The sequence below is a fragment of the Camellia sinensis genome, chromosome 11 (genome assembly GCF_055761805.1).
Source record: "Camellia sinensis isolate YWXY chromosome 11, ASM5576180v1, whole genome shotgun sequence".
Lineage (NCBI taxonomy): Eukaryota > Viridiplantae > Streptophyta > Magnoliopsida > Ericales > Theaceae > Camellia > Camellia sinensis.
The window spans coordinates 21,988,696-22,000,819 of NC_138971.1; the positions used below are offsets into that span (position 1 = coordinate 21,988,696).

Here is a 12,124-nt window from a genome sequence, read left to right on the forward strand (position 1 = left end):
GCCGCCGCCTACATAATGCCCTTAAGAGGATTGACCGTTTGTAGTCAGAAGTGGACGGTCAAAAGAGCAGAGCCGAGTTTGAGGTTATGAGAGCCACAATGGAGACTATGCAATCCGAAGCCGAATTAGAAAGGGCTCGGTCTACCGATCGGCTCCATTCTGATGCCGAAGATAGGGCGAACGTGAGCGAAGAATCGCTTAGGCTAGCTAAGGAGGCGCTTAACAAGGTGGAGACTGAGATAGCAGAGTTGAAGGCGGCCAAGGAAAAAGCCGAATCTGAGGCTTCTACCGCATTTGAAGCAAGAAAAGGCGTCGTCTTCGAGGAATACGTAGATGAAGTCCCCAAGTTTGAGAATCGGGGATTCAAACATGGGTGGCTCAAGGCCCTTGATGCCGCTGGGGTTACATCGAACTTGCCAATTCCATATGAGCAGGTGGACGTTGAGCCACTTGAGTCTGACCCCGAGGATTGATCTGGGAGGCATTCAAATTTTATGAAATGCTTTCACTTTTGATGTATGTTTTTGTTTTAAGGACTTTTGTTGGTTCCGAGTAGTTTTCATGTATAAATTGGTTACTATCTACGCTCAATTTATTAATGAAAATTACCTTGTCATTTCACTATTACTTATGCGTAGTTTGTGATGTTGTGCTGGTGAAGAATTTTTGCCTTTCACTACTTTAGATAAAATGATTATTCTGTTGATCTTTCTAAGATTGAATATCTTGGCAATATTGACTTATCATTCATATGCCGAATATTTTGATGAATCTGCCCTTAAGCCGATTAGATTAATAAATCTGCCTCTGCCGTAGTTGGCTTATGGACATGATACGCCGGATGGGCGCATGGATTCTGCCCTTGCCCCAGGCGGTTCATGATCATTCGGGCGCCGAAAGAGACGAACTTAAGAGTTCTAAAGAATCGATTCATGGGCCGGCTGGGGCGTATAAGCCGAATATATTGATGAATCTGCCCTTAAGCCGATTAGATTAATGAATCTGCCCCTGCCGTAGTTGGCTCATGGACATGATACGCCGGATGGGCGCTTGGATTCTGCCCTTGCCCCAGGCGGTTCATGATCATTCGGGCGCCGAAAGAGACGAACTTAAGAGTTCTAAAGAATCGATTCATGGGCCAGCTAGGGCACATAAGCCGAATATATTGATGAATCTGCCCTTAAGCCGATTAGATTAATAAATCTGCCCTGGCCGTAGTTGGCTCATGGTCATGATACGCCAGATGGGCACATGGATTCTGCCTTTGCCCTACGAAGGTTGCCTCAATCGGTGCCGGGCGATTGAGGTTTTCACAATTAATGAGATTTCCTCGAGAGTGCTGCCTCCGTAAAGGATAAAGGAACAAAGGTACAACTTTTATGAGCCTAGTGAATAACTGACTCCAGTTCTTCGAGGAAGATTCATCGTGTAAATGTCGAATAGACTCTTCTTTAACAGTAGAGGGGAAGCGAGGACGCTAGCTGAGCTGGGCCGAGATATGAATCGAGGAGGTGAACCTTCGCGCATAGGAAGTAGGAGTTCTAAGGATCGAGAGAGGCGTCAGTCTCCCCGACGTCAAAGCAGGTTGCCCAGGCGGGACAAGCAGTCACAGGGCAGATCTCCGCAATCCCGAGTCAAAAGGGGATCTAACGCAAATCTGTGCCCATTAAGCTTTGTGGTATTTGTGAGGAATAAACCCATGACAGAGGTGGACTCGATCGTTCGAGACCTAAACGTAGCGGTTGAGTTTGCTCGACAAATTTTTCCTCATGAGGTTTAGCAGTCAATGGTAGGTCGATAGGACTACGAAGTATTTCGTGAAGGCATTCACGGGACGGTTAAGGGGCTTTACACTGCCTATGAAATTGGCATGCGGCTGCGCCCTGCCCGCCGAGAAATGAAGAGGAGGGAGGAACGTATTCAAAGTTTGGAAGCTCGCATGGAGGCGACTGAGCGTGAGTTAAGGAAGACCAGGGCGGCTCAGGCACAACCCGCCAGGCAGGGAAACCCAATCGTGGAAGAAAGGGTTATCCAACGGCTCATCAGTACCGCGCTCGCTGATTATGAGACGGCGAGTATGTTCGCAATGGAGTCTGCGAGGGGAAGGGCCTATGAAAAAGGTTTTCATGAAGGCCGAAAAGTTGGAATCGAAAAGACCAAGGAAAAGCTTGCTGAAGAGGTTTGCCGATGTGAAAATCATGGATTCAGGCACTGTTGGATCAAGGCATCTTAGGCCGCAGAAGTTCTTCGAGCGTCGGGCATTGATTCAGCATCGCCACTCTACCAGAGTAAACATTTTTCGTTTTCTACTTTGAAGTCGAGAAGAGTGAGGATGAGGGTGACGCCGTATAAGGATACTCATTGTAAGGTTGAAATGCAGATCACGTTCAAAACTATGTAATTTATTGTTTGATTGAATAAAAACGTTCTATTTATAAATATTTCGCTGCAGTTCGTATTCGACATATACGTGTTTCGTTTTATTGCATAAATGTTTGAATGAATGTATAAGCATTGATCGGCCCGAGTATCTGTTAAATGTCCAGTGATACGCCGGTTTATAGGCAAGGTCGGCCCATACGTGATAGCCGTTTAGTCTTGAATAAGGCCAGTGTAATTAGGCCACTTGTAACTAGGCCATTTATCTGTGATCGTCGTCTTGATAACTAGGTCATTGTAGTTTGAGGAAGTCGAAAACCAGCGAGTGGAGTGGATGCGGCAAATTCGTCCCGGCTCGGGGCCTGGATGTTTGGCTTGATAATTCTGTCCCTGCCCAGCCAGTGCATGTGCTTCAAAAGGCAGTTTGAATAACTAGACAGTGGTGAATGTCGACCGCCGTTCGTCTCATGGAGTTTAGCGTTAATGAAATCACCTCGGGATTGGGGACTCGAGATCGCTACTAGTATTGAAAATAAAAGGAGTGGGCGCCTCGCGCAAATAAACATGCTTGATTCTTCATCACTTGTTATGTGGGGTGAGATAAGTGGAGGTGTTAGTTAGAGAAGCTCGAACTTCGGCTGAGCTTGGTGTTGTAATGGATCGCAGTGGAGAACCCACCTGTATGGGAGGTAGGGCGTCCAAAAGATGGCATGAGTCTTTAAGTCGTCGAAGTAGATCGCCCCGAAAAGAGAGACAACGACCGTTGAGTTTATCCTTCCTTGTCCTGGATCTTTGCCTTGACATTGTCAATGGTATCAGGGGAAGTTTGGCAATGTTCAAGTCATGGGCTTGGGCACAGTTGGCTCAAGGCATTACAAGCCATGGAGGACTTTTGGGCGACGGGCATTGATTTGGCGCTGCCGCTTTACCAACACGTCTTTTCCCCTTTTTCACTTTTGAAGTTGAAAATGGATATTGTAATGTTCAAATGTGGGTTGCGTTTATGTAACTACTGTTTTAATCAAATAAAATGTTTCATTTCGAACGTTTGCGCCTTATTCTGAGCGTTTTTATATATTCAATTAGGCACCTCATTTCGCATATTGGCATATTTTGTTTTATTCATGCGGACTTGTAGTTTGTGTAATAATTTTCGTATGTAACAAGGGGTCCATAAGATGTGCCCAATTCTCTAAGTTGACGAATGGCATTGCGTTCAACTATAGTCTGATTCGGCTTAGCATAGGTACTTGGCCAACTGACGTGATGAGTCAGCCTGTGCGTGCGAGCTTTAGGAGCCGAATGGGGATATGATTTGCAGAAGAGGCTCCGAATTTGGAGGCTTATTTGAATCCGGAGACTTAATTGGCCCCAACGTGTTTTGCACCGAAGGGGGCTCTGAATCTGGAGGCTTAATCAGCCTTGAGGTGTCATGTACCGAAGGGCGTTCCGAATTCGGAGGCTTATTTGTGCCAATCGTGATATCCACAAAGGGCGCTCCGAATCCGAAGACTTAATCGGCCCCAACGTGTTTAGCACCAAAGGGGGCTCCGAATTCGGAGGCTTAATCGGCCCTAAGGTGTCATGCACCGAAGGGCGCTTCGAATCCGGAGGCTTATTTGAGCCAATCGTGATATCCATGAAGGGCGCTCCGAATCCGGAGACTTAATCAGCCCCAACGTGTTTAGGACCGAAGGGGGCTCCGAATCTGGAGGCTTAATCGGCCCTAAGGTGTCATGCACCGAAGGGCGCTCTGAATCCGAAGGCTTATTTGAGCCAATCGTGATATCCATGAAGGGCGCTCTGAATCCGGAGACTTAATTGGCCCCAACGTGTTTAGCACCGATGGGGGCTCCGAATCCGGAAGCTTAATCGGCCCTAAGGTGTCATGCACCGAAGGGTGCTCCGAATCCAGAGGCTTATTTGAGCCAATCATGATATCCACGAAGGGCGCTTTGAATCCGGAGACTTAATCGGCCCCAACGTGTTTAGCACCGAAGGGGGCTCCAAATCCGAAAGCTTAATTGGCCCTAAGGTGTCATGCACTGAAGGGCGCTTCGAATCCGGAGGCTTATTTGAGCCAATCGTGATATCCACGAATATCACGAAGGGCACTCCGAATCCGGAGACTTAATCGGCCCCAACGTGTTTAGCATCGAAGGGGGCTCCGAATTCGGAGGCTTAATTGGCCCTAAGGTGTCATGCACCGAAGGGCGCTCCGAATTCGGAGGCTTATTTGAGCCAATCGTGATTTCCACGAAGGGCGCTCCAAATCCAAAGATTTAATCAGCCCCAATGTGTTTAGCACCGAAGGGGGCTCCGAATCTGGAGGCTTAATCGGCCCTAAGGTGTCATGCACCGAAGGGCACTCCGAATCTGGAGGCTTATTTGAGCCAATCGTGATATCCACGAAGGGCGCTCTGAATCCGGAGACTTATTGACACTATAATGGGGAGTGAATTGCACGATGGAAAAAGATGAGACTTTTCATTGCAGAAGTCAGCTAAATACAAGTATCAAAGCCCACAAGTCGGGTCAGTGATAGAACTTTCATAAAACTGTTCATGTTGACTGCCGGCAGCCACGGATCTCTTCAATGCCACGGGCTGTCGGGAAGCGCATAAACTGATGATAGGTGCTTGGCACGGCCTGTATAATATGCAACCAGGTTCGCCTCATGATGACATTATACGGCGAAGGAAGCTTTACGACCAAGAATTCAACCTTGACTGTTTTGGAGCCTGCTTGAACGGGTAGCGTGATCTTTCCCAACGGGTACTCTGGATTCGTGTTGACGCCGAATAATAGATAAGGCACCGGAGACAGATCTGACTTGTTGAAGCCGAGTTTGATGAGGGTCTCATAATACATAACCTCTGATGTACTCCCTGGATCTACGAGAATGCATTCAACGGTAAACTGGTTTACGCGTAATCTGATGATCAACGGATCAATGTGGGAAATTGCCATGCCGACAAGATCAGAATTGTTGAAGGCAATACTCGGAGCTTTTTTGGGCCGTTTGGTTGGAGTATGTTGCTCTCGGGGGACTGGATGCGATTGATTTGTGTGCACGGTTAGAGGTGCTGGCTGGCTGTATATCATATGGATCACGCCAAGTGGAGGTGAATCTTGTCTTAAGGCTAGTGCCTTGGTTGGGTTGCCTTTTCTTACGTACTGTTGCAGTCGGCCATCTTGCACCAGTTCCTCCAGGTGATCCTTTAATGCATAGCAGCTTTCAGTTTCATGGCCATGATCTTTATGATACTCGCAGCGCTTATCCCGCCTTTGTGTGCCAGGAGGGCCTACCATCTTCGACGGCCATTTGAAGAACGGGAGATGTTGGATTTTGGACATTATCGCATTGATCAGCTCTGTCAGTTCCGTATATTTTTTGTCAGTACGTCTCGTGCGCCTGCTATCGACTTGCAGTTGTTCATTCGTTTGGTGAGAGCACTGATCGTTCGATCGGTGAGAATCCCGCCTTTTATCTCGTTTACCTCGCTGTCGTGGTTCTGGGCTTTGAGGCGGTATGGAACTTATTGGCTGAACAATTTCAGGGGAGGCCATTTTACTGGATACGCGTTCGGTTTTAACCCGCAAGGCATCGTCCTCTACCTTGTAGTATTCTTTAACTTTCTTCATCAACCCCCAAACCGTTTTGGGGGGTCTTCTAGTCAAGGAACTGCGGAGGGCACTGTCTGGTTGCAATCCCATTTTGAAGGCGGTGATGGCCATGAAGTCGTTGCAAGCGTCGTCAACAAGATTAAAGCATTCCCAATAGCGCACCGAATACGCTCTCAGTGTTTCTTTAGGTTGAATTTGCATCGTCCAGAGAGAGTCTGCTTGTTTCGGCTGGACCTTGTTGGTGATAAATCTGGACCTGAAGAACTTCTGTAATTGATGGAAGCTTTTAACCGAAGCCAGCTCCAGTTTGTAATACCACCTGACTGCCAGAGGTCCTAAGCTGTTGGGGAATATTCGGCACATGAGGGCCTCATTGTCTGCATGCAATGTCATGGCTTGCTTGTAGTGACGGATTTGATCGGTGGGGTCTGATTTTCCATCGTAGAGGGTAAATGACGGAGCTTTGAACTTCTTGGGCAGAATTGCCCTTGCAATCCATCGGACAAAGGGATCGTGCTGATCTTCTTCATCCGAAGTGTTTCTCCTGCGCTTATTCCTTGTTCGTAGACTTTTTTCGGAGGCGCTAGAGGTTTCGGATCGTCCCTTCTTGTCGGGCTCCGTGGATAATGAGTTGGAGTCACTATCGGTGTCCCTTGGTCGGGCTCGAGGTTGTTGTTCACCTGCCCTTGGAGGTCGTTCGGGATCTTGGCGTGCGGCTTCTCTGGATTTCGCTACTTCCAGGGCCAAATCTTGACGGAGACGTTCATTTTCAGCGATCATATTCTCCAGCCTCTGTTCATTCTACTTTGCTTGTTCCATAATTGCTTGCATTGTCTCTTGCGCTGAAGTCATTGGTGCGTCGAAGTTCAAAGCACGTCTTGCAGCGATGTTTTCCTTTCCGAGCATATTGGCTGGAGTAAGGTCATCTCTCTGTGTAATCTCGTCAGTGGCTACCGGAGGATCTTAGGTTACGCGTTCCATGGATGTATTCGAGTATTCCCACAGACAGCGCCAATTGTGGGGAGGTGGTTTGGAAATACCCTTCCGATCTTGGGAGGCGCTAGAGGTCCTCAGATAGTCACTTGAAAGAAAATAAACACTCCGACATGGGTGCCGAAATTAGCACTCCGACGGACAAGTCAGTCTCAAGCTCTAGGTTACTTGTATTCTAAGTTAAACAAGGAGATTCTTACCTTTCTTTCTGTTCTTTTCTTTATCTGTAGTTCCTGTATTTATACTCGTTTACTAGGCCTCGGGGCCAGGGTCTACTCGTTACTCATTGTCCTCTCTCATATTCGGCTCCATGGATTTACGCTTATCTGGCCTATCTATTGTATTCGGTCTCCTGAGCGCACCGGATAATGCCGAATAATATCTGTTCTGCAGAGTACGCTTTTCCCGGCATTGCCAATTATTTGGCTCCCACACATCCGATAATGGCACATCCTACCATTTAGGCCTACCATGCCTAGTACCACCACGCTCACGTCCTGACATCTTAATAAGGTAACACTAAAGATTATCACATTTACAAATGTGCCGAAGCTAACTCACTCGAGTCCTAATTCGATGGACAACAGTAATTCACTCCATATAAGAACATAATCACATAAACACATTTGAATTTCCTTTCTAGTTAATGATCGTCCTGCGACATTGCCAGAGTTCTAATTAGAAATAGCAGTGATCAAGTGCTCTTCTAACAGGACTTCTAGAAACTCGTAGACCCAACCAACATCTTAAAAATTAAATCCCATACCCATTTAGTCACAGAAACATGTTATCACATAGCATACCTGTAGATACCTCATTTTTGACCGCCCTTAAGACTTGGGCTTCACACTCTGAACACTCGATGATGAAAAGTTATGCTGTACAAATGTACCTTACGCCCCATTTTGACCATAAAACCCTCTTTTCCAAAATATTTTTTCAAATGATTCTACGATATTTAGACTCTCACATTTTGTCTAAAATATTGCACTTTTCGGTAAATCGAGAAATGACACAGTGGAAGGGAGGTGAACTCTTTGAAAAATATTTAAAACATCTTATTTATAGGTTTGGAGTTAAAGGAAATTGGAGGGGTTGGAAGAAAACTAGTTTAGGAAAAGGTTGAGCATCAAACCGTTAAGAAAGAAATGAGCAGCCCTCACTAAATTAGAAATATCTCCTTGTACACATAGAATTTAGATGTGAGGTCACCACCATTAGAAATTATACTTCTGGAGCTTCAATTTAGACTCAAGAATCACCTAAAATCGAGTCTGTATGAGGGAGATAATCCCATTTGAAATCAGGCATCAAACCTTTAAGAAAGAAATGAGCTGGATTCACTAAACTAGGCATATCTCTTTGTACACTTAGAATTTAGATATGAGGCCACCACCATTAGAAAGTGCACTTATGGGGCTTCAATTTAGATTGAAGAATCACCTAAAACCGAGTCCGAATAAGGGAGATATGCCCATTTGAAATCAGGCTTGAGAGCAGTTTTTTCGGACTGCTCGACAACTTGTTGTGGCCGGCGATACAAGTCATTAGTCGGCCGACCAAGTGTCTTGGTAGGCAGATATTTACAGCCCGCTGTGCACCCATGTGCATGCCTCGCTCCAGCTATCTCTATACGGATATTTCCGACAGGAGAAACTATTTTTCTATAAATACAAGTCCATCTCTCTTGATTTTACTTTAGAAAATTTTGCTAAGAGCCCAAAGCTAGCTAAACACGCTCCCTCTCTATCTTGCAATATACATACACTATACATACACTTCTAAACCAAAAAATTGAGTCTCCTTGCTGAGGTTTTTGAGCCAAAATCTCAGCCCTTGAGAGTGAATATCTTGTGGTTTGTGAACAAAAGAGTAACTCCTCTTCAAGAGGTATAACTTTTTCCATCTTTACACTACTTTTTCTTCTCTTATCTTGCTATTTTCATACTGTTGTTGGACTGTTTTGGTGGGCTGAAACTAGTGATTTAAAGCTACCAAATGTGGAGGGGTTAATCACCCTTTCTTAAACCTTGTTCCATAAGCTTATATCCTTGTGTTTCCCACTCGTTTAGTAGCTTTTGGCCATTGTTTTTCAGAGTTTTAAGAGGCTAAAATATGTGATTTTAATGTCGAAAAGGTGGAGGGGTTAGCCACCTCTCCTTAGGCTTGCTTACTAGCTTCAATTCTCTTCCATTTTGCTTATTTTTTCTAGCTTTTTTTCAAACCAATTTCAGCACTGTTTTTTGTGTTTTTGGGGCTGTTTTTTAATTGTTAGATAGCTTATGCTTTGAATATCATGCTTGTATTGTTGTAAGTCCTCACAAGTTTGGTGGTTTAGGCCTTAGACACCAATCTATTTGACTTAATAGTGTTTATTTCATAGCTTTCATACATGTGCTCACACTTATAATAATCATCTCTGCAACCTCCCTCATTTCTTGGTTTTCTTTCTTTGTTTAAGAGTTGTTTCAACCAATTGATTGTTGTTTAAGACATGAGAAAGATACCTTCGATGCTTAATGGTTTAATCTTTTCGGAGATTCATTACCAAGGCATTACATCTCTCTCATGCTAAGGACAATGTTTTGTTTGACACTTCTCTTCATTAGTGGACATAACAATCACTTTGGACAAAATGATTAAAGAATGGAAAGGTAATAAAAAGGGCTAATTAAATTGAACTAAAAGTGGTAACAAGAGTAATAAAATTGGTTTAGGTTCAATCGGACGTTAATTGAACCTATTGTGTCTCGAGTCATTACATACTTTTTAGTGATGCTAATGATTCAAGAAGCAATGTCAACCATTTCTCTTGAGGTAACTCTGTGATAAGGGAGGAGGTTTTGTTAGTCTTTTATTTCCATTCATTGAGCCTTTGTCCCATCGGTTCATAGATTATCACGCAACGAGTTTGCGTCAATTGATGGTTTGTGAATCGAATCTACCTCTCCCTTGATCAGTTTCATGATAGGGAGAGGTAGAGAGGATATACATCCCCTGGAAACACTCTATTTTTGCTTTGTTTCCCTTCTGTTGTAACAGGGAAGCACCTCAAAATAGTTGTCGGCCGACCACTTTCCAAGGCCAGCCTGCCACCTTATTTTGGACAGATTATGTCGTTTTCATGACAGAGCAGAGCAGAAGCTGGGGCTAAAATAGAATAATTCTTTGACTATGAACAGAATAGAATCTGGCAGCAAAATAGAGGAGTTTCCAAGAGGATGTCCTCGGTTGCACGTGTGATGCTTCGACTCCCGTTTGAACTCATTAGCTTGTAGTTCTTACATTAATTAATGTGTTGTAATTAATTATTTAAATTCCTTTGAATTTGTAATAACTAGTTAATCTAGTTAATTAATTTGGTGTTGTAATAATTAGTTAATTAGGACATTTATTTGGACCCTCTTATGTGAGGGCCAATTTGTAATACTTGTAAATGTTGTGTATGTCTTCCAACCTCCATTTCTTTTTCCCTTTTATTTACTCACTTATGATGGTTGCATGTAGTACCATATTTTGATTTCATATCATTACCACGTGTAAATGTCCATTTTTGCATGCATCGGGTTCGGTTCATCATTCTAACAAATATTGTCATTTCTTATTTACTTGAATACATGTGCTACCGCATGTTTTAAGTTGATTCACATGACATATTAAAGCCGAACCTCGTAGTTACATTTTTGTATGTGTTGCATTAGTCACTTGCATAGTAGACCATGCATTTCTCTAATGATTTTATTTCTTTTGGCTTGCCTTGGTTGAGTACTAGGTGAGCATTTCTTGCTTTAGCATATGCCATGTGCATTGGTGTTGCCATATCAAACATGTTTACCATGAGGCTAAATGCTTAGTTGATATACCTCTTGATTGCCAGTGGATAAAGTCTTTTTCATTTAAGTTGGAATGATTTGATACATGTATATGTGAGCTCACTTTTTCAAATAGCTCATATTCAAAACTCTTTTCAAAATAAACATGAAATCAAACCATTCCAAAATGAGCGAATTAGTCTATACTTGTGTGCATCACATAGTAAAGATAACATAATAATCGGAACAAGAGCATATACTGTATATAAGAATCACATCATGGTTAGTAGAGGCCAATCTTTGATTGGGCGAGTGGGGTGCTCAATTCATGACCTTCCCCTCTCATACCTAAGTTCCCGAGCCGAGACACTTTGGTTATAACGGACAAGTGGCCTTTGGCACGAGTCATGAGTTTACTAAATTTCCCAAAAAATATTTAGGTGGCGACTATGAAATCTGGCAATACGGTCTATTCTTGGCATTTTTTGATTGAAAATTGATTTTCCAAAAGATTTTCTGGATTTGGACTCTTTTGTGTTTTCACTGTTTCACATTGCAATTGTGAAATCAGATTCAGAACCATAGGAGTTCGAACTGTAGGGTTATCGAATCCGAGGAGACTAAACCCTTCTGAGGAGCAACGAAAAGCCAGCTACAGTTTCTAGCGACTATGCTGGGGAAAGTAGAGAACTTGACTCGGACTTCATGATGTGAAATTTTATTTACAGATATATGCTCTTTGCATTGCATTTGCATTGTTACTCTAATTCACCGTGTTTTCCATCTGCTATTCTTGGACAGCTTGCCTAAAAAGCTTGCCAAAAGGCTGGTCAGTTGTGGGCTCTGCTATGTTGGAAACACAACCCTCAGATCTGGATTACCACCATACCTCTTGATCCTCCTTTCACTTCTTGGTGTTAGGTATGAGAGGTAAATTAGGTAGTCTTGTTGAGGTACCCTTTTTTTGACCATTCGGTCTACTGTATATAGTAAAACCATAGTGACTATTCCAACATAGGACAGGATGCTCACTCGTATGCAGGATTTTATGAAACTACTTGCTTGAAGTAGTGAAACCCTAGATCATGCCAAATCTAAGATAGGGTAACTCTCTCCCTCTCATAGGGGTGTTTTGGCTCTTTTCACCTGGTATGTGCTTTACAGTGAAACTGTAAACTGTACATGAATGCTCATATCAGTGGCACAGTTGATATCAGTTTGTGGGGCAGAATTCAGTGGGGAGTAGAGTCCTCCAATTATGATCATATCTGCTCTGGTAAAATTAGGCTGAGGTGCTGTCTATTTTCTTTTTT

General features: G+C 43.7%; 1 protein-coding gene across 1 annotated transcript; it reads right to left on the reverse strand.

Moving 5' to 3' along the window:
• Window positions 1-4,941: 4,941 nt before the first annotated feature.
• On the reverse strand, window positions 4,942-5,691 carry LOC145802196 (uncharacterized). Its single transcript, XM_082894866.1, has one exon. It carries the CDS (start codon window positions 5,689-5,691, stop codon window positions 4,942-4,944), a length of 750 nt encoding a protein of 249 aa, XP_082750992.1.
• Window positions 5,692-12,124: the final 6,433 nt, after the last annotated feature.

Coding starts and splice junctions, on each gene's coding strand:
- LOC145802196 (XM_082894866.1), bottom strand. CDS start 5,691: ATGGTAGGCCCTCCTGGCACACAAAGGCGGGATAAGCGCTGCGAGTAT.